The following is a 25177-nucleotide window of genomic DNA, read 5'->3' on the forward strand; positions in this document are numbered from 1 at the left end:
AGCTGCCTCCCGAGATTTGGGGAGGGAAGCAGGGCACATTAAAAAAAAGTAAGAGGGAAGCGAGGTGGGGCAGTGGGGGTGGGTGGGAGAAAAAGAGATGGGCCATCTTTAATTTGCTTCGTATGATTCTGGCGCAGTGGGGCAGGGCTTTGCTGGCTGAGGAACTCTGGGAGTTGAAGTTCACAAGTCTTAAAGTTGCCAAGATTTAGGAGCAAAGTGATGGGTTTTGCTGGCCTTTCAGGAGGAAGGGAAGGAAGGGAGGGAGAGAGAGAGAGAAAGAGAGAGAAAGAGACAAAGAAAAGAGAAAGAAAGAAAGAGAAAGAGAAAGTGAAAGAAAGAGAAAGAAAGAAAGAGGAAGAGAAAAAGACAAAGACAAAGAGAATGAAAGAAAGAGGAAGGAGAGACAAGAAAGAAAGGAAGGAAGGAAGGAAAGAAAGAAAGAAAGGAAGGAGAGAGAGAGAGAAAGAGAAAATAGAGAAAGAGACAAAGGAAGAGAGAAAGAAAGAGAAAAAAAGAAGGAAAGAGGAAGGGAGAAAGAGAGGAAAGAGAGAGAGAGAGAGAGAAAGAAATAAAGAGGGAAAGGAAGGGGAGAGAGAGACAAAGAAAGAAAGAAAGAGAGGAAGGGAAAGAGAAAGAGAGAGAGAAAGAGGGAAAGAAAGAGAAAGAAAGAAGAAAGAGGAAGGAAGAGGAAGGAAGGACCACAAACCCTGGTACTAGATGTGGCTTCAGAAGATGCTTTGAAACAGGACAGCAATCTAGGGCTGGAATCTTGGAGGCCATCTAGTCCAACCCTCTGCTCCAGCAGGAAACCTTCTATCGTCTGGATTATTTTGGTGCCTCTAACAGAGAAGGAATTTGCCAGAAAGGAGAAGGAGTTTACTAGGACAAGGCTGCCATGCAGAGGAAGGCAGAGATAGTCCTTGACTTATGACCACAATTGAGCCCAAAATTTTGATTGCTAAGCAAAAGCATTGTTAAGTGAGTTTCACCACATTTTACTCAATCCATGATCTCTCCTGACTCTAACAGTCATGTGCAAGTTAGGGAAGAACATATGAAGGTGTGTGTAATGTTCTAAATGTACAATGCTTCCTGCACCACCCTGGCAGCCAAAACGGGCATGTGGAGGCCGCCCGCACCATGCTCCATTTTGGGCCTGGACAGCCTGCTGCACTACCCTGGCAGCCAAAATGGAGCACGTGGAGGCCCCCCCACAACCCCTGCATCCTGTTTTGGGCCTGGATGGCCTGCTGCATCACCATGGCAGCCACCACCATGGACAGGTTGCTGGGGAGGTTGCATGCAACTACGTGTTTACTGGACCCGTGTCCTTCCTGGTTAGTACTGGCTGCTCAGGAAGTGACACGAGGCTGGCTCCAGGGGATTATAAATGCTTCTTTGGTTGAAGGGGTTTTCCCCGCTGCCTTGAAGGAGGCGGTGGTGAGACCTCTCCTGAAGAAGCCTTCCCTGGACCCAGCTATTTTGGGAAATTATCATCCAGTCTCCAACCTTCGCTTTTTAGCGAAGGTTGTAGAGAGTGTGGTTGCGTGGCAGCTTCCCCGGCACCTGGAGGAAGCTATCTATCTAGACCCGTTCCAGTCCGGCTTCCGACCCGGTTACAGCACGGAGACGGCTTTGGTCGCGTTGGTGGATGACCTCTGGAGGGCCAGGGACAGGGGTTGTTCCTCTGCCTTGGTCCTATTAGATCTCTCAGCAGCTTTTGATACCATCGACCATGGTATCCTGCTGCGCCGGTTGGAAGGATTGGGAGTGTGAGGCACCGTTTATCGGTGGTTCTCCTCCTATCTCTCTGACCGGTCGCAGACGGTGTTGACAGGGGGGCAGACGTCGTCCTCGAGGGGCCTCACTTGTGGGGTACCTCAGGGGTCGATTCTCTCGCCTACCCTGTTCAACATCTATATGAAGCCGCTGGGTGAGGTCATCAGTGGTTTCGGGGTGAGTTATCATCTGTACGCTGATGATACTCAGCTGTACTTTTCCACCCCGGACCACCCCAACGAAGCTGTCGAAGTGCTATCCCGGTGCCTGGAAGCCGTACGGGTCTGGATGGGGAGAAACAGACTCAAGCTCAATCCCATCAAGACGGAGTGGCTGTGGATGCCGGCACCCCGGTACAGTCAGCTGCTCCCGCAGCTGACTGTTGGGGGCGAGTTAGTGGCCCCAAAGGAGTGGTTCGCAACTTGGGCGTCCTCCTGGATGGCCGGCTGTCCTTTGATGAACATCTGGCGGCCGTCACCAGGAGGGCCTTTTACCAAGTTCGCTTGGTTCGCCAGTTGCGTCCCTTCCTTGACCGGGATGCCTTATGCACAGTCACTCACGCTCTGGTTACGTCTCGGCTGGATTATTGCAATGCTCTCTACATGGGGCTGCCCTTGAGGTGCACCCGGAGGCTGCAGTTAGTCCAGAATGCAGCTGCACGAGTGGTAATGGGAGCCGCTCGTGGCGCCCATGTAACACCACTGCTCCGTAGTCTGCACTGGCTTCCTGTAGTCTTTCGGGTGCGCTTCAAGATCCTGGTTACCATCTTTAAAGCGCTCCATGGCTTAGGACCCGGGTACTTACGAGACCGCCTGCTGTTACCATATGCCTCCCATCGGCCCGTACGCTCCCACAGAGAGGGCCTTCTCAGGGTGCTGTCCGCCAAACAATGTCGGCTGGTGGCCCCCAGGAGTAGGGCCTTCTCTGTGGCAGCACCGACGTTCTGGAACGAACTCCCCCCTGGCTTACGTCAAGTGCCTGATCTTCGGACCTTTCGTCGTGAGCTAAAAACATATTTATTCATTCAAGCAGGACTGGCATAAATAGTGGATTTTAAATTGGGGTTTTAGTAATATTTTAAATTTTTTAAATCTTTTAAATTACCGGCCATTTAGTAATAGTTTATTTTAATTTCTTTTAATTGTATATATTCTGTATTTTATTCCGGCTGTACACCGCCCTGAGTCCTTCGGGAGAAGGGCGGTATAAAAATTTAATTAATTAAATAAATAAATAAATAAAATGGGGTGCAGGAGGGCTGCTGGTGCCCCATTTTGATTAGCAGAGGCACCATGGGCTGTTTTTTTGCTATTTTCAGGCCAGCCTTGCAGGCCAGATCTAAGCACCCCGCGGACCACATCTGGCCCACGACCTTGAGTTTGACACCCCTGATCTAGAGTCTCAACATCTTTTTTATGTTGTGGTGACCAAAACTGGATGCAATATTCTAGGTTTGGTCTTACTAAGGCTTTATAGGTATGTTCTTACTAAGGCTTTATAGAGTGGTATTAATATCTCACGTGATGTTAATTGAATCCTTCTGTTAATGCAATTTGTTAATGCATTGCCTTTTTTGGCTGCCACCACACATTGTTGGCTCATATCTAATTGGTTAGCCACTAAGACCTCCAAGATCTGTCACACAGTTACTGCTATTAAGCCTGTTTTTCCCAGTCTATATGTGTACTTTGAGGTTTTTTTGTCCAAGTGTAAGATTTTACATTTTTTCTAAACTGAATTTCATTGTTATTGCAGGTTTTTAATATACAAAAATTATTGATTTATTCATTTTATTGCAATTTAATTCATTTGTATTTTAATACTGGAATTCTAAGGAGGTATAATGGTGTTGTTTACTTCAAATTTAGCCAATTCCCCAGTTAATTAGCATTATGTGTAAATCATGTGACTATAATCACATCCTTCAATGAAAATAGTTTTTCCTTCATCATCTGATTAAGGCATTCATATTAGTTACCTGTAAGATCCCATACCTTGTTGTTTATCAGCCATGGAGATTCAAAATGAATTAGTGTAAAATAAGGAGAAACTTTGAATTATGAATTATGAATTATGAATTATTAGGAGCCAACTATAGGTAAAAAGAAAATAGTATTTCATGAAATTGGAACCCACTATGTTTTTAAGTACATTCTGATTATAGTAGAATAATGTTAAAACTGTGAACATTATATAAACATTGTCAAATTAAACCCAGTGATACTCATTTGCTTGTGAAAAGAAGCTAATTGAAATGATGAGCATTATAATACTATGAATAATCTTACTTTCCCATCTGCAAATACTTGTCGTACTTTTTTTAGACTTACTGAATTAGAGATAGCAATCATTTTTAGCCAAGGACAGTACTCCACACTTTTTAAATAGGAGAAAGGCTTTAATGTCAGAGTGACAACTGGTATACTTATGTAATATGTAGGTGGGTGCATGTAGGAAAAAATATAATAACCATGGGTGAACCAGGATTTTCTTGAATTGGATGAGTTAAATTATGTTAGAATTTTTAGGAGGCTTACAGTTTTTGTATTATTATTATTTTTTTTACTACAGAACAAGTTGAAAACTATGTTTTGGGTTTTTAGTAGCTGCCTCCCCCTGGTTTACCTCTAATCTCTACATCATTAGAGAAATGAATTTTATTATTTATAATATGCTTTTAACTAGGTGGCCCTCAAGAATGATTTAAAATAATACATATATATAACCCAAATCCTTTTCATCCAATAAGACTGACTGAATTACAACAAATAAAGAAGATGTGAAAAATAAGTGATTGCTAATTTAAACAAACCTTCAAGATTAAACTAATGGTGACAACTGTTGGGTACTTTACATCAGGGGTCTCCAACCTTGGTCCCTTTAAGACTTGTGGACTTCAACTCCCAGAGTCCCTCAGCCAGCAAAACTGGCTGAGGAACTCTGGGAGTTGAAGTCCACAAGTCTTAAAGGGACCAAGGTTGGAGACCCATGCTTTAGATGCCTAGTGAATATGGGGGAAAGGTGGAGAATCTATGGCAGGGGTGTCCAAACTTGGTCCCTTTAAGACTTGTGGACTTCAACTCCCAGAGTTCCTCAGCCAGCTTTGCTGGCTGAGGGACTCTGGGAGTTGAAGTCCACAAGTCTTAAAGGGACCAAGTTTGGACACCCCTGATCTATGGAGTAAGAGCAATGGAGAATACTGCAGTGGAATCTTCAATGTAATATTAAGAATAGATCCAGAAACCTGAACAAATGAGGACATACTGTATTTAATTAACTTGAAACAGCAGGGATGAATAATATGAAAAGATATTTATGATATGAATCAAATGCCTAGTTTCCCCTTTTTAGGGACGTTCAGGGGAACCTGGCCAAAGAGGTCAGAAAGGAGAGAGTGGATATCCAGGACCACCTGTAAGTTTTTGTTATGCTGGTTATTGCTTTAGTAACTACACTTTACTAGTATACTTTGCTCTTTCTTTTCATACAATTTGCAAATAAGCTCACATGCTGCCTATTTAACTTCAGTTGTAAAGTTAAATTAAAATCCATTCTCTTAAGTAAACTCCTAAGAACCACAAAAATTGAATGTGACTTTATTTAATATGTTTACTCTGCATATTCTTGACTTGCTTGCATCATTTAAAAGTATTCTAGATTGTACATAGATTAAGTAAAATTGTAAAATTGTAAAATTGTTCTGCCTTGAGCCTATTCAGAATACCAATGTACTGCCTACATCTTTTCCAACAACATTTACAATAGCTAAAGACCTACATTTTACTGAGCTACAATAAGAGAAAGTACAGCTGTGAAAATTCAAAAGTTATAAAGTTTGAACCTTCACTTTGGATTTTGAGATAAAAACTTTGTAAATATTTCAGATTTTACATTATGTTTCCCACATTTTGTTAAGGAGGATACTTTTTTGAATTGCTCAGTGAGCTTCAGTTAAATAGAAATGTAGATGTAGAAATCTAATGTAATATAGATAAATGTAATGTATCAATTTATATAATGTACATTAAAAGTAGAAATCTAATGAAGTAAACTAGTAGGATTTTGTCTTTCCCTGTGCTGGGATGCATAGAGATAAGGAACAGATAGCTATAGCAAGAGCACTTAGATTTCTGCACCTAAGCTTTTTTTCTGCCATCAGTTTTCCATGTTTCTGAGTTTCCATCTGAATTCATTATATCCACTAGATATGGTAAGATATCCCAATCTGTAAAATGAAAGAGGAGGCATCCTTAAAAAAAAACCCATGCAGGAGAGCCCTTAAATTTATAGTGCTCAATTTCCATTAAGGAGATGTGACAGTGAAACTGGATGAAGCTGGATGCACAGTATTATTTTGAAAGAAAGCTCTGCTTGATCCATGAGTGGCTTCCTTCTGGGTCAGCCTGCACAGAATCAGCCTCTAAGATTGGCTTTTTGTGCTCTTGGCAACTCACAGACAAGACTTTCTCCCCCAACCTCTGGACTTTGTTCTCCCATATGATTAATTAAGTGTTTGAACTTGTCAAGTCTATTTTAAACAAACACAGTTTAATTTATTCACAGTAAATTATATCTACATTTTAAAAAATCTTTTCTTTCAGGGATTTATGGGTAGCAAAGGAGAATCTAGCGATGTAAGTCAACCATTAATTTATGGTACCAGATCTTTTGTATTTCTTCATGCTGGAAACCTTTTCACTCTCTCTCTCTCTCTCTCTCTCTTTTACTTTAAAGCACTGCACTCTTATACGCAACATCAAAGATAAATGCCGTAAGTCTTTTTCTTTTGCCCCTGGTCTTGATGTAGTTGGCTTTTTGGTATAGATTATAAAGTAATTTCTTTCTTTTCCTTCTTTCTCTGTTAATATTATTCACAGCTTGCTGTTATGGTAAGTTCATTTTAAATTACTCAGTATCTGCAGTCAGATGAAAAACCAACATATACAACTTCTTTGAAAGACAAGCATTGAATTATTCGCTGGTAAACTCTGTCCCTTCCTTTTTGGGAGTGGGGTGGCTGTACAGCTAATACGTTTTTTCTCATAATACTTGTTTCTTAATGTCCCTGGTTTCTGCAGGTCCAAAAGAATGTCCTGTTTATCCAACTGAATTGGCCTTTGCTCTTGATACTGCTGCTGGTGGAAATGCAGACACTTTCAATAGAATGAAGGACACAGTAGTGTCAATTGTTAACAATATCACAATTGCAGAAAGCAACTGCCCTAGAGGTGCCCGAGTAGCACTGGTTACATACAACAGTGAAGTTACTACTGAGATACGTTTTGCTGACTCCAGAAAGAAGAAGGAGTTGATAAAACAAATCAAGGACCTCCAATTTGTTCAGACATCCAAACAACGTAGCTTAGAAACAGCCATGGGATTTGTGGCCAGGAATACATTCAAGCGTGCACGTAGTGGCTTCCTTATGCGGAAAGTGGCTGTGTTCTTCACCAATGGGCCAACAAAAGCATCTCCACAGTTGAATGAAGCAGTACTAAGACTCTACATTGCTGGAATTGTACCTGTATTCCTTACAAACAGAGAGGACAGGGTCCTTACCAATGCATTACAGGTCTGTTTCCTTTTATTTTTCTGCCCTTGCACAGTCTTTCCAGGAATCAATCAATCAATCATTGTTATAGGATTCAATCAGTCACTTCTGTCTTTCAGGAGCACTCAACAAAATGGCTTAATTTTGTTATTTTTTTTTATATTGATTACTGTCCCTGGATCACTGAACATACATTATTTTGGATTTGAAAAGGAAAAGGTTGCTTCAGAGTATTTGCAGCCATGTGCAGAGCACTTGTGGCCACTCCCTAAACTAAATGCATCTTTTCCCCAGATTATGCTACAACCGTGAGCAACAACCATTTAATTCTGGGAAAAGATGCTGCTGCATCTATATTTATATATATATTTTTCATATATGCATCTATATTTATATATATATATTTATATTTATATATATATATTTTTCATATATGAATGAATCAAACTTACATCTGTCAGCCTGAAAGTTTTGTGATTTATCAGCAGTAGCTAGGCAAATTCTTAAAAGCACCAGACAATGTGGATGCTTTTGCATATAGTTCTTTTTGCCCAAGAAATACCTACAAAACTTCCCTTACAGGTGTTCTCCAAGCATGGTAAAATAAAAAAATCAAGATGGCAGCCATAGTTGTGCAATTGAAGCTCTGCATTGTTGTGACCATCGTCTTGATTTTTTTAAAAATCATATGCTGTGGTCATCCATACCATCCCTTAAGACTATCCACAACAGGAAATTGACTGTCTTCAGAAAGGAGTAGGGGGCTGCCAATTACTGTGGCAACTTTCTGTTTTTATTCGTTAGTTTCCTAAATTCAGAATAATAATTTGACTCCAGAGATCTACTGTATACTTGATATTCAGTGTATTCAGTGGGACTTACTTCTTCCTCTTGTATCTATTTGTAATATATATATATAAAACAGTCCTAAGATTAAGAAAAAGCATATCATGTGGCGGGGAATACCCTGAAGATGGGGAAGTTGGCAAAAATGATTGTCTATCCACGCAGGAGCATCTGGCTTCTGATCATTTAAACAGTTCTTTGGATATAAGCCATAAAGTCCATTAATAGTGTATGGCTGCTTCTTTACCAGATGAAGATGTCAAATCAGTATATACTGTGGATGAAAGAAGAGACTAAGGACATGGCAATTATTATGTCATTGTTTTGAAAAAGATGGCCTTGCACTCAGATTAATTAAAACATACAAAAACTTCTTTGTTAGAATTCTGTGTGGCAAACTTTATTTTTGAAACTATCCTTACAAGGATTAAAAGGAAAATGCAGATGGTGGGAAATAGCTTCCTAATTTGAATAACATCAAGATAAGCACTCTTTCCCAGAGATGGATGGTATCCCAGTTAAAATTGTCCTACACAGTTTGTTCATTTCATAGTGCAGCCACATTAATTGGATTTGAGAATTCATGCATTCGTTTTAAGATTTCATTGTTGACATCCCTCCCTCCCTCCCTCTCACATTTTCTCCTACCTCTTCTATTAGAGATCAAGATAACAATACAATAATTCCTTCTCCATTTTATGATCACAATAGTTTTAGAAACTAGTTGGGTTTGTACCAACTAAATGCTACCAGTTAGCACCAATTCGGGCGAACTGGTAGTGATTAAAAATTACCAGTTCGGGTGAACTGGTAGTAAAAAAAAAGCTACTGGTTCCTCCGAACTGGTTCCTTCAAACCAGAAAATCCTGCTTTCTAGTAAATCTAAATTGTGCGGCATACCTGATCCCCCTCTCGCTGTTCTACTTACCTTCCCAAGCCTCCTTTTGGCATTTACTGTGATGCGTGTGCGCACAGTGTGTTTTTGCTGTGTATTGCTGGCCGCACATGCATGGCCAGCGAACCGGTGACAAACTGGTCCCGATTTCACCACTGGTTTGTACTTAATTCAAAGCCACTTCATGAGTTTTGTGTATATACAGTTTTTCACATCACATTTCTTGTGAATAAGTTAATATGGGTGGTGGATAAGCCAAGAAGCTGCAGTTGATATTTCATTTTCAAGTTTAGATGCACATGTTGTGAGTCCTACCCCAGATGTTCTGGAAGTAAAGTAGGAGATAAAGAATGGACAAACTGTTCATTGCATAAAATCTGAATTGGACCTTATGGCCAACTGCACTTTCATGTTGAATCTGTCTCTCAGTGATGCAGAATCTAAAATATACATATACAAAACAATTTACAGAAATGTACTAAGATCTGTATTCTGTATGTTCAAGTGGAATATCTGTATGTTCAAGTGGAATTCAGGAAAGCTAACCCCTTTCTTGATATATTTTAGAGGCCCTGTACTGTTTCCAGAATTCCATTGACTTCATGTTTCTCTTCTTGTTTTTAGATAAACAACACTGGTGGAGAGGCTTTAGCATTTACTGGTGGCACTGGTCAACTGGCTGCAATTATTAGGAAAGTGTTCACATGCCATATTTGTCTAGGTAAAATATATGACTTTTTTTTTTACTTGAGATATTTGTGTACTATGACAAAATCAATTTGTAACCAGTCTGCTTGAAGATTTTTTACAAATTAGAGGGAACCAAGGAAATCTGAGAGGATTTTTTGTTTGTTTTAAGCTCTGCCATGTAAGGGCTCTGTGGCAGGAACATGGATGGACCTGCCTTCTTTTCAACTTTGGACTAGGTTAGAATGCCTTATGAGGTCATGGTCAGAAACCATTCTGGAACCAGCGGTTCAATCCAAGCAGGCTTCTCGGATCTTGTGAACAATTGTATTTGTTTTTTGACTAATGCTTCCTCTGTTTCTAATAGTGTTGTTCAAGGGACATTTTGTTTTTACATTTCTGTTGTTGCTTTGGTAGTGATGAAACCCAGATGAAATTTAAATCTATAATTAGCCTTATTAAAGCAATACTACAATCTGCTCGCAATGCAGTCATTCAGTTGTCACATGCAATGGTTCCCATTGTGGTGGAAAATTTTGTGGTGGAAAATTTTATGGGCCAGTCAAGGATTTTTAGAATCACTCTAAACAAATCCCTAAATAAAGCATTTTTAAATGCATAATTGGAAGCTACTAACAACTATGCTTTGGTTTTTGGTAGATGCTTTAGTTTTTTGGCACAATTGAAGATTTGAATATCTGCTTTTTTTTCCAATTGAAGGACAAAAAAGGGGCACTGCAAATATTAATTATGTAACAATCATATATTTATTTGTCTAGATGTATGTGATCCTGATCCCAGCTGTGGTATCCAGAGGGGTAGCTTTGGCAGAGACAGACGGGCAGCTCCTACAGATGTTGACATTGATATAGCATTCATCCTGGATAGCTCTGAGAGTACCACTCAAATGCAGTTCAAAGAAATTAAGAGCTACATTTCATATATTGTAAACCAACTGGAAACTAGTTCTGATCCCAAGGTATCTCAACATCATGCCAGGGTTGCCATTGTCCAACATTCTCCCTTTGAGTTTCAATCAAACTCAAGCATATCACCTGTCAAAGTTGAATTGTCACTCACAGATTATGGCCCAAGGGACAAATTAACAGATTTCATTCAGAACCAAATGTCACAACTATATGGAACACGGGCTGTGGCAACTGCAGTAGACTATACAATGAGGCATATTTTTGAGAGTGCACCAAATCCCAGAGATCACAAAGTCATTGTTTTGATGATGACAGGAGGCATTGAAAAGGAAGAACTTGAACGCCTTCAGAAAGTTATTGTAGAAGCTAAATGTAAGGGATATTTTTTTGTCATTATTGGCATTGGTAGGAATATTAATATTCCAAGTATCTACAGCTTGGCAAGTGAGCCTAATGATGTCTTCTTCAAATATGCTGATAAGGCATCAGAACTTCATGAAGAACCATTGCTACGTTTTGGAAGCCTTTTGCCATCCTTCATCAACAGTAAGTAGATGCTTAATATGTCAGTGAAAGGTAGGGAGTTAGAAGTGTTAAACCGAAGAGAACCTGAACCTGGGAGGGGAAACTTCCTTTTATAGTTTAGGGTACAAGAGTGTACAGTCAGAACAATGTTGCAAAATAAACCTAAAACCATATATTGACCAAGTACCTCAGTCAGTGTCTGTCTGCCTGCTTGCTGCCTGCCCATCCATCCATCCATCCATCCATCCAACTTAGAAACTATCCAGTTCCCTCACAGAGGGAGTCTGGGGGGAATACAAAATATTAAACCATAAAGACTATATATAAAGTTTTAAAAGAGGCAAAGATAGTTAACATTCAATGTTTAAAATGAATTAAAAGATGGGGTGGGGCTTTAGGGCAATAAGCAGCTCCATAGCTGTGTGTTCCCCTGTGAACCTCAAGCAAGCAGCAGAGCCTGAAACATGGCAGATTTGGATTGGATTAAAAGGATTACATAGATCTAATTAGTCATATTTAATAAAAAGTTTGCCAGCGAAATTGGATGCTTTGATCCTAGAATTCCAAGATCAGATGGATTTCTCTGAAAGGATTTCTGGATTTCATTTTGATTAAAATAATTACTGTTAAACTTGGAATCATTAATCCTTCTGAGTAAACACAATTTGGATGCAGCTTAGATGCCTCTTAATTTCTAGTTCCTCTGTTATAGATATTAAACTTGAAAAAAATGTATCTGTTTTTGTATAAAGTGTCCTGTTTTCTATTTAAACAAATAGCAAACCCTTTAATTCTACTTAAAGGCCCATGCTTGCTCAATCTCTCTCTCTCTCTTTTTTCTTATTTTGCTTTAAAAATTATTAACAAGTTACATTTAAAAATAGTAAGAAAAACGCCATGCAGCTCTCTATCCAGACATAACATGGATATAATTTGAAGCAGCAGAACAAAAAACAGCACTTTATTTGCTAGATTGATGCTAAAAGAGAGCTCATGTAATCTACTACTGTATATCTCTATTGTAATAATAGAGAAGACATTGGGAAACGCCCAGCCAGGAAGCAGGGGTGGGGGTGGGGGGAAGCCTCAAGTACTGAATTAACCTCAAGTTCTTATGTGGCTGCAACAGATCCAGAACTATCCCCCGCCCCCAGGCCCTTAAGCTCCACAGAACTGTAACTATTTGTTCCCAGGCTGAGGATGGGAAATTCCTGTATAATAGGCAGAATATAATAAAGCAGTAAACTTGAACTATACACATGTAGGCCTGATTGCTTGTGCTGACAGAATATTACTAAATCTAAATAAATATTAGAACAGGAGTGTCAAACTCATGGCCCACGGGCCAGATGCGTCACCCACTGGCCTTGCCCACCCCCATTTTAACGAAGGGGAAAAAAGTTGTGATATGTCACATGACAAAAATGTGATGCCCCGAGTTTGACACCCCTGTGTTAGAACGTTTAAATAAAGACATGGTTTAAATTCCTATAATATATTTGGAAAATGAGAAAATATTTATGCAAAAATTCTCCTTTATTTTTTAGGTGAAAATACCTTTTACTTATCTCCAGATATTAGGAAAAAATGTGATTTGTTCCAGGGTGACCAGCCAATCAAAAAATTTGGCCAAAAACAACTGTAAGTCTTTACAGTTCATTTTCATTGTCAGAAAGTAAATTTTCCTCCAGATTCCAAATTATGTATGGGAGAATGAGACCCCTCTCTTCATTATGCTTGTCATGTTATCTCTGTTTTTTCAATTTATTGATTGTATTGTAATTTCTTTGCTTGATTCTTGTCAGTCACCCTGTCATTGTGAACTGAGTGGAATACAAATTTAATAAAGTATTAAATTATTATTATTATATCTGGGGATTGAAGGGGCAATAAATATGGGTTTAGAGCAATACAAACCTGTTTCTTAGAATAGAATAGAATAGAATAGAATAGAATAGAATAGAATAGAATAGAATAGAATAGAATAGAATAGAATAGAATAGAATGGTGTGATTGGACACACAAGGAATTTGTCTTAGTGCATATGTTCTCAGTGTACATAAAAGAAAAGAAAATATATTCGCCAAGAATCGTTAAGATAGTCATAGGGTACAAATAAGCAATCAAATCATAATAAGAAACAGTCAATATAAATCGTAAGGATACCAGCAACAAGGTATACAGTCATAGTAGGAGGAGATGGGTGATAGGAACGAAGACAAGATTAATAGTAGTGTAGACTTAGAAAATAATTTGACACTGTTGAAGGAATTATTTGTTTAGCAGAATGATGGTGTTTGGGAAAAACTATTCTTGTGTCTAGTTGTTCTGGTGTGCAGTGCTCTATAGCATCATTTTGAGGGTAGGAGTTGAAACAGTTTATGTCCAGGATTTGATGGATCTGAAAATTTTTTCACAGCCCTCGTTTTGACTCGTGCAGTAGACAGGTACTCAATGGAAGGCAGGTTGGGAGTAATTGTTTTTTCTGCAGTTCTAATTATCCTCTGAAATCTGTGTCTGTCTTGTTGGGTTGCAGAACCAAACTGGACAGTTATAGGGTTGCAGATGATAGACTCAGTAATTCCTCTGTAGAACTGTATCAGCAGCTCCTTGGGCAGTTTGAGCTTTCTGAGTTGGTGCAAAGAACGTTCTTTGTTATGCTTTTTTGATGACTTTTTTGATGTTAGGTGTCCATTTTAGGTCTTGAGATATGGTAGAACCTAGAAATTTGAAGGTCTCTATCATTGATACTGTGTTGTCTAGTATTATAAGAGGTAGTAGTATGAGGGTTTCTCCTAAAGTCTACCACAATTTCTACGGTTTTGAGTGTGTTCAGTTCTAGACTGTTCTGGTCGCATCACATTCAACCTCCCATCTGTATGTGTATTCATCACTGTCTCAAATGAGACCGATCACTGTTGTGTCATCTGTGAACTTCAGTAGTGTAACAGATGGATTGTTTGAGATGCAGTCATTGGTATACAGAGAGAAGAATATGGATAGAAAGCAGTATCCTCACTTGACTCTGTCCTTGTCTCATCTCTTACCCTTAAGTTGTCTTTAATTATATTTAGTTTAAAGCATTGTTTTTCCTTTCAGGCCAATAGCATTCACTGATGGCTGCAAGTTGTATAAAATTATTATGTTCTGTGAGCACTCTATCAAAGATTAAGTTTGGTGACTAATAGTACATGAGAGTTCTCATTCTTCCTTATAAGCTGATGTAGGCTTGCCTCTCTCTCCGTCTCTTGTCTATGTAAAGAAAGAAAAAAGAGTAAATTCCTAAATATAACCAATGCTTGTGAATTTGGCAATCTTTGTGATGCTGATCTTTTTTTCCCTACCCACCCCAAAAGAATTCAGCTTGGATATGGCAGAATGGGTTATAGGAAGGAATGGTTGGATAGAGTCCTGGAGTCCTGTGTGGCTGATGACTTGCTGAAAAGGGAGAGCAGCACATTCCGAAGAATCAAGCAGATGTTTTGTCCCTCACATACTGCACAGGCATGATGAGAACCCCATTTAGCATTGGGTCAGAATAGACTAAAGGGACATGAGATGCAGCAGCAGTATAGTTTGCAGGATTTATTTATTTATTTATTTATTTATTTATTTATTTATTTATTTATTTATCTATTTATTTATTTATTCGTATTTGTATACCGCCCTATCTCCCGAAGGACTCAGGGCGGTTCACAGGCAAATAAAAACATTTATGTACAAATTAAGATAACCCTTAAAAAACTTATTCTAAAGCCAAATTATTAAAAAATAATACAAATATTAAAACCAATTAAAACCCCTATAAATTTAAAATCTAGTCCAGTCCTGCACAGATGTATAAATGTGTCTTAAGCTCGTGACGGAAGGTTCGGAGGTCCGGAAGTTGACGGAGTCCTGGGGGGAGTTCGTTCCAGAGGGTGGGAGCCCCCACAGAGAAGGGCCTTCCCCTGGGTGTCGCCAGACGACACTGCCTAGCTGACGGCACCCTGAGGAGTCCCTCTCTGTGAGAGCGCACGGGTCGGTGAGAGGTATTCGGTAGCAGTAGGCGGTCCTGTAAGTAACCCGGCCCTATGCCATGGAGCGCTTTAAAGGTGGTTACCAAAACCTTGAAGCGCACCCGGAAGGCCACAGGTAGCCAGTGCAGTCTGCGCAGGATAGGTGTCATACGGGAGCCACGGGGGGCTCCCTCTATAACCCGCGCAGCCGCATTCTGAACTAACTGCAGTCTCCGGATGCCCTTCAAGGGGAGCCCCATGTAGAGAGCATTACAGTAATCCAGGCGAGACGTCACGAGGGCGTGAGTGACCGTGCATAGGGCATCCCGGTCTAGAAAGGGGCGCAACTGGCGCACCAGGCGAACCTGGTAAAAAGCTCTCCTGGAGACGGCCGTCAAATGATCTTCAAAAGACGGCCGTTCATCCAGGAGGACGCCCAAGTTGCGCACCCTCTCCATCGGGGCCAATGACTCGCCCCCAACAGTCAGCCGTGGACTCAACTGACTGTACCGGGATGCCGGCATCCACAGCCACTCTGTCTTGGAGGGATTGAGCTTGAGCCTGTTTCTCCCCATCCAGACCCGTACGGCCTCCAAACACCGGGACAGCACTTCGATAGCTTCGTTGGGGTGGCCCGGTGTGGAAAAGTACAGCTGGGTGTCATCAGCGTACAGCTGGTACCTCACACCGAAGCCACTGATGATCTCACCCAGCGGCTTCATATAGATGTTGAACAGAAGGGGCGAGAGGATCGACCCCTGCGGCACCCCACAAGTGAGGCGCCTCGGAGCCGACCTCTGCCCCCCTGTCAACACCGTCTGCGACCGATCGGAGAGATAGGAGGAGAACCACCGATAAACGGTGCCTCCCACTCCCAATCCCCCCAACCGGCGCAGCAGGATACCATGGTCGATGGTATCGAAAGCCGCTGAGAGGTCTAATAGGACCAGGGCAGAGGAACAACCTCTATCCCTGGCCCTCCAGAGATCATCCACCAACGCGACCAAAGCCGTCTCAGTGCTGTAACCGGCCGGAAACCGGACTGGAACGGGTCCAGATAGACAGTTTCATCCAGGTGTAAGGAAACTGATATGCCACCATATTTCTACAACCTTCGCCGCGGCGGGTTGGAGACCGGACGATAATTACGTAAAACAGCCGGGTCAGGAAGGCTTCTTGAGGAGGGTCTCACCACCGCCTCTTTCAAGGCGGCCGGAAGACTCCTCCACCAAGGAAGCGCCAGAATTGCCTGGAGCCAGCCTCGTGTCACCTCCTGAGTGGCCAGCACCAACCAGGAGGGGCACGGGTCCAGTAAACACGTGGTGGCATTCAACCTACCCAACAACCTGTCCATGTCCTCGGGAGCCACAGGGTCAAACTCATCCCATAAAACGTCACCAAGACCACCCTCGGCCGTCTCACGATGACTGGCAAGTCATCGTGACTTGCCAGTCACGTGAGGGTGGATGACTGGCAAGCTCTTTAACTCAACAGGAAAAAGCTTCTTTTCCAGTCCTGATTACTTCAGCTTTAGAATTTCTCCTCTGGTGATCAACTGGATAAACAGAAGACCCTTCCTACATGTCTGTTTGAGAAGCTATCAGAGATAGCTTTTAATCAGAACAATCACTTCACTAACTGTTGGAAGTACAGTATTTTAAGATGGTCACTTGTTCTTTCTGACTTGAAGATGTATTCATGTATTAGAAAATATACTAGGAAATATTAATATACACCTATACTTAGAAACACCTGTCTAGAAAATCCTGTATACTTTTCTGACCAAATTTATTTTTCAAGAACAGATATTAATACTAGGGGCATCTTAATAAAATTACTATCCTTCGATAAAGCAGTGCAATAAATTTGCTAAAAACTGTAAAAAATTTTTTTTAAAGGAACATTGGATTTTTAAAAAGCTGATGTCCTAAATAACTCTAACAAACAAATGCAAAAGAGTGCAGATGCAGATTTTGAAACAAAGACTTAAATGTTTCTTGATTATTTACAGTATGCATACCTATAACTATTTTTGTTTCTTCAAACAGAACTATTCCAATTAATGTTACTGTCACACCTGCTGTAACAGAAAAATCGGAAGGTAGGTACATCTTCCTGCCATTGCTAAACAGATTTAAATATTTTATTTTACAATAATTTGCTATTTGCTGTTTTGTTTACAAAAGATTAGTATGTTTAACTTCAAATACCATATCTTTGCTTCAGTAAAAGCCACAAGAAGCAGGAATGGACAACATTTTTTTTTGACAAAGGAAAACAGCTGGAAGTAGAAAAAGTTGAGGTTTCCTCAGAAACTCTTTTCAGTGGTTGCAGCTTCAGAGGCTTTTTTTCCCATTAAAACAACATAAAAAGATATTGTTGGTTTGTTCACGTATGATTTTAAATGTACCGTATATACTCGAATATAAGCCGATCCGAGTATAAGCCGAGGTCCCCAATTTTACCCCAAAAACTGGGGTAAACTGGGGACTCGAGTATAAGCCGAGGGTGGGAAATGAGGCACCTACCGGTCGGCGAAACCCTCCCTCCCTCGGCCGAGAAGGCTGGCGGCTCCCCCGCCCCGCCCTCTCACTGCACCGGCAGGGCTTCCCCGCGCTAAAGCAAAAGCCCCCCAAGTCCGCGCCGGCCGGTATAATGTGAAAAAAACGGAAAAAAAAAAAACTCGAGTATAAGCCGTATATACTCGAGTATAAGCCGAGGGGACGTTTTTCAGCACAAAAAACGTGCTGAAAAACTCGGCTTATACTCGAGTATATACGGTAGTTTGAATTTAATACATTTAATTAGAGACTCTTTGTGTTTTTGAATGCAAAATGTGATCTCTTCATTTTCTATGCCTATTAGCAAGCAGGTCTTAAGCAGTGGTGGGATTCAGCCAGTTCGCACCACTTCGGGAGAACCGGTTGTTAACTTTCTGAGCAGTCTGGTAAACTGGTTGTTGGAAAAAATCATTAGGGCAGAGAACCGGTTGTTAAATTGCTTGAATCCCACCCCTGGTCTTAAGTAAAAGATTTACAAAATAAGTGTATGTTAGACTGCAGTGTATGTTGCCTGTGAACTAGGCCCTGGAAATGTTTGCAATCTTTTTTCAGATTGCAAATAGTACACAGTTCCACATGCAATTAAAGGTTCTAGCATATTGGAATGTTCTTAGCTTATTATAGAGATATTTTCCACCTTCCCTGTTGGGGGATTTTTGTGTTACTTACTCTAGGATCAGCTAAGTGTTTATGAATGATATCTTTTTTTATATAAGTCTTATCCAAAACATCCTTAAAATCCTGAATCTATTAATTTGGTTCTTTTATTAGTTTTTTCTTTTCTTCAACAGTGATTAAACATAATGGAGAAGTCCAGATAACTGATATCACTGAAAACAGCGCTAAGCTGCATTGGACAATTCCTGAGCCTCAGAAAGTCTATGTCTATCACATCACAGTCACCTCAGCACATGACCACTCCTTAGTTGTGAAGCTTAATTTAACTAGCAATGAAAGAGTCATTGGAGGTCTTCAGAGTGGACAAAAGTATCATGTTGCTATCACAGGTTACCATAATGCCCAGGCCAAAGCTACTTATAGGGGAACATTTAATACAAGTAAGTTACCTTGGGTATTGGAATTAAGTGCATTATTTTTTCTATCAGTTTTGAATTTTGGACATATGAAGAAGCAAACCAATACATTGTCCTAATAGTTACAACACATAGCCTAATTCGGGGGTCAGCAACCTGCGGCTCCGGAGCTGCATGTAGCTCTTAGGGCCCCCTGCTGTGGCTGTCTGCCACCCTGTCGCGGCAGTGGCATGGTCGGAGACTTAGTGGGGAGCAAAGTGCCCCTGCACTTGCCTTTGTGTGGCAACAGCATTCCGCCTTTGTTGCGGTAAATTTGCTGTTGCCGCCAACAAAGAGGGCTGGGAGAGAACGGTGGGGGAGGATCTTGTGGGGTAGGGGCCATCCCCCAAGCCTGACTTTTCCTGGCAGGGCCAAGAAAAAGAACTGGGCGGCATGGGGAAGCGCTCCCCTCCCCCGCCAAGCACTGAGCTCAACAGCCTGGGGGTGGGGGAGGTGGCCCGGCAGAAGGGCCCCCATTGGCAAGTTGGATGGCGGAGAGGCATGGCCTGGCTCTTGCAGCAGGACACTGTTCACCATCTTCCCCAATCTCTGCTCTTTTGCCCCAGCATGAGCTATGTTTCTGCTTGCTTTCTTTTCCTGTGCCTTCGCCGGGCAGCAACGGCTAGGGCCGTGGGGTGGGGGCAGCAGAGGCATCAGGGCTTCCCCCCCCCCCAGCAAGCTAGGCCTGGAGGAGTGCGGAGAGTGAAGACCAGGGTGAAATGCTCCCGGTTTGGACTGGATCGCCTGATAGTAGTGATGGCGGCGGGTGATTTGGAGAACCGGTAGCAAAAATCTCTACCCACCCCCATGTCCAGCTGAGCTGCATGATCATCAGAGGTTTTTTTTTTACTTTTAAAAGCATTTTTTCTTTGGCTGAAAAAATGCTTTTAAAAGTTAAAAAAAAAGCCTGTGATGATAGCGCAGCTTAGCTGGGATCGTAGGAACCTTTTAAAAGCATTTTTCTACAACCTCTTCGGTTGAAGAGGTTGTTTAAAAAATGCTTTTAAAGGGTTCTGATGATCAGGCAACTCAGCTGGGATCGTCAGAACCCTTTAAAACAGTGGTTCCCAACCAGTGTGCCGCGGCACTAAGGGGTGCCGTGAGATCTTTTGAGGGTGCCGGGAACTTTTGAGCTACGGAGATTTTAAATATCTATTTCCTTATAAGGGTGCCGGGAACTTTTGAAAGGCTTTCCAAGGGTGCCTCAAACAAGAAAAGGTTGTGCCTCAAACAAGAAAAGGTTGGGAACCACTGCTTTAAAAGCATTTTAAAAGCATTTTTTCTACAATGCTTTTCTACAATCTTTTAAAAGTAAAAATAAATTGACCACGCCCACCCAGTCACAGTACCCCCCCACCAAGCCACGCCCAAAGAACTGGTAATAACAAATTTTACATTTAACCAATTGTGTTGGTCATCACCTTTAAAGCGCTCCATGGCACAGGACCGGGATCGCCTACTGTCACCTATAGCCTCCCATCGGCCTGTGCGCTCCCATAGGGAGGGCCTTCTCAGGGTGCCGTCAGTCAAACAATGTCGACTAGCGGCCCCCAGGGGGAGGGCCTTCTCTGTGGGGGCTCCAGCCCTATGGAATGAGTTGCCTCCGGGGTTGCATCAACTCCCGAACCTCTGGTCTTTTAAACATGAGCTCAAGACTTTCTTATTCCACCGTGCGGGGCTAGCTTGATGAAATTTTAAGTGGGGTTTTAGAATTGTTTTACTTTAGCTTTTAATTTTAATTGGCCACTTTATAATCAGTTTTTTAATATGCTTTTTAATTTTTGTCTATGTGCATGTTGTTTTTACTTGGCTGTGCACCGCCCTGAGTCTTTCGGGAGAAGGGCGGTATAAAAATCTAATAAATAAATAAATAAATGAAGACCTAATACCCCTCAATGGCCTGCATGCTGCTCTGGCAGGGCCTTGCAGCAGAGCGAAAGCGTGTTTCACAATGGGAGAGACTAGATCCCCACCTCCTCCTGGAGCCCATTCCCTTCCCCACTCATCCCTGGCAGCTCTCTCTCTCTCCCTCTCTCTCAGGGCAGAGAGCAAACCCGGAAGCAGCCGCCCACCATTTCCCACCAGTCAGGCAGAGAGAGAGAGAGAGAGAGAGAGAGAGAGAGAGAGGGTGGGTGGGAGGGAGGGAGAGATGCGTTCTTACCAAAGATGTTCACCCATCAGCCAGTCTCTCTCTCTCTCTCTCTCTCTCTCTCTCTCTCTCTCTCTCTGTGTGTGTGTGTGTGTGTGTGTGTGTGTCGCTCCCGTCTCTGCGTCCCTTCTCACTCTCTCGGAAAGCCCTGCATGCTCTCCTTGGGGCTTTTTGTTACCCATTTTTCTTTCTTCCTTTTGGAAATCCGGGCTGGCTGAGGAATGAATGAACCCGCGGTGGAGGCTTCCCTCCTCCTCCCCCTCCCCCCTTCATTCACACCCTCTCAGCCCCACCACAACTGGCCAGGGGTCGTGAGATGAAAAAGAGGGGGAGGAGGACGAGGGAAGCCTCCGTTGCGGGCTTGTTCGTTCCTCAGCCAGCCCGGATTTCCAAAAGGAAGAAAGAAAAAGGGTAACACAAAGCCCCAATGAGAGCACACAGGGCTTTCCGAGAGAGTGAGAAGGGACACAGAGATGGGGGCAGGAAATACAGAGAGAGAGAGAGAGAGAGAGAGAGAGAGAGAGAGAGAGAGGTGGGGTGGGGGAGAAAGCAAGAGAGGGAAAGAAGGAATGAGAGAGAGAGAAAGATGTGGGAGAGTGGGATGAGGGAAAGGGAGATAGAGAGAAAAAGAAAGACATGAGAGAAAGGGAAAGATGAGAGGGAGAGGGACTGCTCTCCTAATTTGCAATGTATTTCCATCTGTTCTCCTTGTTCCCCTTTTCATCTTTCTTATTTTGTCAGTATTAATTCCAGTGTAATCATTTAAGTTTTTTATATCTTTTCTCTTCCCCTTTCTTTCTCCCTTTGTCTCTTTCCAACCTTTCTATTTTTATCATTATTATTATTTTCATCCTTATTCTCCACATAGTCATTTAATTTTTCACAATTAATATCTTTTTCTTTGTCTTCGATAACACTCTCTTTTTTTTCATAATTTTTGCGTCTTCATGGGTATATTCCAGCACAGTTCCTAGTTCATCCAATTTAGATTTTCCTTGTAAGATTGTAATGATTTCTTTTGTTTCCAGTTTTAAAGATGTATGCATCCTTTTAATCATTTCAATTAATTCCTGCACCATTTTGTGTTTTCTGAATTTCATCTTCCTTGGTTATCAAAATCAAACAGCTTGCAGGCACACAGAACCTCCTCAAAAGTTCCCACCGCTCTTATCACTTTAAAAAATACCCCACCCCCAAAATACAAGTTAGGCGTTGTAGTTTTTCTCTCCACCTGAAGGTGTCTCTCTCCAATCCACAGTTCCAATCAACAGGCTATGAAGGTATCCATTTTATTTCTTCAGAACCGCATTCAATATTTATCCTTTTTTCTTTTACTTCTTCATCATCCCCCCCCCCTGCCCAAATTCATTTTAAAATCCAGGTCAAAATCTGTTTAATTTAAAATCCGAATCCAAGTCCAGTTTAAGAAGGGAAGAAGGAAGAGTGAAAAGAAATTTTACCAGGCTTTTTGTTTATAATTCCCTCAGTTCTTCCTTTTATGATCAAAAAGACATTTTAAAAGTTTTTCAATCCTCTCCAAATCTGTTATGGTTTTTTTCTTCTGATATTTTAAATATCTCCACAAATTATAATCTAGAAATCAAAGTTCTCTTTCAGGCTTTAAGTCTTTAAAAGTTCTGTTGTTTTCTTCTTCCTGTATTCACATTCCCCCACTCTAATTTAGCTGCTGTTTCTCCACTGGGACACTTTTTACCAAATTAAAAATAATTTTGCTTTTCCTGTGATTTGGCAATCACTCACCCGGCTTCAATATTCTGTCCAAAGCACTGCTCTTGCTTAAAATCTTGGTCCAGTTGCCCCAGCTTAATGATGGCTGCTATGGCCCCCACCCCCGCCGCTGAGTCGAAGAGTTTTCTGTGACCTCTGAGGAACTTGCCAGTTCCTCTTGGTCTTCTGAGATGCCTCTCCTTCTTCCCCATCCCTACAGGATAGTTCTGGTCCAAAGACCCCTTGACAGCGGTTTGTCAGTCTGGAATTTCGCGAAGCTCATGAGAGCTCGCTATTTCCCAACTGTCTTGCCGCGACGCTTCCAGTAGAATCTGCGACTTCCAAGTGTCTACTCAGAAGAAATAATGCCCTTTTCCTGCATTTTTACACTGCTGAAGCATAATTTCTAGTCAGAAATGTATTTCTGAATGAAGTGCCTGACATGTATTTTTAAAAAAGTACTGCCTTTGTTAAGGACCATTTTATACTTCAGGCAAGTTTGCTCAAAATGTCTCTTTTAAAAAGGGAGCTCATAATAAGTAATAATAACTGGATTACTGGATATAGTCAGGTGTTACATGATATTCAAAATATATATCTGTATATTATCATAATATTTCCCTGATTTTAATTCATTCCTAGGCACCATGCTTGCTAAAATTGTAATATTAAAACACATGATAGTTTTCTTGTACTTTATGTATCATTACATACAAAGGTGAAGAAGTGTTGTGTACAATGTCTCAATCAGGCTGTAAAAAAGTTTATTGCTGTAATTTGAGTCCTCCTGAGCCCACCCTCACAATTGCTTGGCTTGCTTTTTACAGAGAGCATGCCAGCAGCCAAGGTCCCTTCAGCAGGAACAGCAGCAGCAGCAGCAGCCAATGTAATGGTGAACACTGAACCTTTGGAAGTCCCTGAAAAAGGTGAGTCCAAGCTCTGAAAGATGTCAGAAGTGTGGAAAATGAAAGTTTGGATGGATTAAACCAGAAGTCTCCAAACGTTTGGGCACCAGGGACCAATTCTGTTGAGACAAGTTTTTCTGCAGACTGGAGGGGCGTGGTTTCGCATGCTGCCTGCATCCCACTGATGGGGCTATTTGTGTAGACAGGTTTCTGGCATGCTGCGGACCTGTGCCAGTCCATGGACTGTGGGTTGGGGACTCCTGGATTAAACTATGTTCTAAACAAAACATCTAAAGTGGCACCAACATGATATGCTACCCGAAACAAAGGATACTGGTTGATTTTTGTAAAATATGTAAATTAAAGGGTAAACATAAGGTGCCAGGGAGCTTTTTATCCCAAAGTAAGTGGCAAGTAGATTCATGATCATGAACCCCAGATGTCCCATGCTTTATACCAGAGTTTCCATTAGCAAGAGCCAGCAAGTGGTACTATTATTGTTGATTCTCAGTAAAGCATGACAGGATTGTAGAAATTAAAGCTAGATTCTAATACAGGGTGATTTTGAAAATTCCAAAAGAGCTAAGAGGATGCTCAAATGAAATGTACCATATTGTGCATCTTTTCTGTAGTGAGATGCGTTGGTTCCTTGTATGTATGTATGTATGTATGCATGCATGTAAGCTTTTCACATTGTATGAAGGTGTGTGAAAAGGAAGAATACCTGGTTTTGCACAGCCCTACAATAGTCTTTCGGGAAAAATGTCCACAATTTCACTGTTTACAAATCCTTTGACACTAGTAGTGGTAAGACGTTCTTCAATATTGCAAGGTTTAAAGCTTTAGGAAACTTGTAAAGAAAAAAAATCCTAGGAACAGATTGCATTTCTTCAGTGATTACAGCTAGGGCGACTTGCTCTGCTGTCTTAATTATCTTCTTCCCAAAAGAAGGCCTATCACTACTGTTCTAGTAGTACTATCCATTTGCATTTTGGAGGGCAAATGTTGGCTCGCTCACTCCTTCAGCAGACAATGACTTAGTCTCATATCCTGCAACTGCGCAGCACTTTTGTTTCATTCAAAAAAAAAAAAATGCTTCAGAGCGCATATTGGTATGAATGTACCTATATCTGCAGTTCTTTCAAAGTAGCCATGTCTTATCTTATGCTATGCCAATTGGTAGTTGCATAGGGCAGCTGTGTGATAGACATCTGTTTTAAGTTGACTGAGTTGCAGTCAGGTGCCTGTGTTCACATATCAAATGTTCATTTTTGAATTATTTCCAAAGCCCTGCCAGCCCTAATAGGCCACCAGTCATCCTAGCATAAAATGTTTCTGGGGGTAATGGAAAATATATTTTCCTATGGCTCATTGGAAAAGTCTGAGTTATGTAATGTTGTGTCACTATAAAATCTTGTGCTCATTTCTTTGCCATGGTCAAGTAATTGTTTTTGTAACAAACCATTAACAAATCACTGTGCTAACTCAGTTATTAACAATATGTAGATAATTCACATTTGTTCTGAATGAATGATTGTTGTGTTAATTTTT

General features: G+C 41.3%; 1 protein-coding gene across 17 annotated transcripts in view; it reads left to right on the forward strand.

Annotated features, from left to right (window-relative positions):
* The window catches only part of COL6A3 (collagen type VI alpha 3 chain), a 160556-nt gene that overhangs the window by 113632 nt on the left and 21747 nt on the right, over positions 1–25177 (forward strand). For 13 of the 17 annotated variants that reach the window (XM_058184951.1, XM_058184985.1, XM_058184932.1 and 10 more), the window contains 11 exons: positions 5131–5193; positions 6381–6413; positions 6514–6550; positions 6657–6668; positions 6858–7351; positions 9696–9792; positions 10538–11233; positions 12760–12853; positions 17259–17311; positions 18563–18829; positions 23549–23647. In XM_058184951.1, the coding sequence (XP_058040934.1) occupies positions 5131–5193; positions 6381–6413; positions 6514–6550; positions 6657–6668; positions 6858–7351; positions 9696–9792; positions 10538–11233; positions 12760–12853; positions 17259–17311; positions 18563–18829; positions 23549–23647 (1945 nt within the window). The remainder of the gene's footprint in view (positions 1–5130; positions 5194–6380; positions 6414–6513; positions 6551–6656; positions 6669–6857; positions 7352–9695; positions 9793–10537; positions 11234–12759; positions 12854–17258; positions 17312–18562; positions 18830–23548; positions 23648–25177) is intronic. The other 4 variants (XM_058184995.1, XM_058185007.1, XM_058184998.1 and 1 more) reach the window with 1 other exon arrangement.

The sequence above is a fragment of the Ahaetulla prasina genome, chromosome 1 (genome assembly GCF_028640845.1).
Source record: "Ahaetulla prasina isolate Xishuangbanna chromosome 1, ASM2864084v1, whole genome shotgun sequence".
Taxonomy (NCBI): domain Eukaryota; kingdom Metazoa; phylum Chordata; class Lepidosauria; order Squamata; family Colubridae; genus Ahaetulla; species Ahaetulla prasina.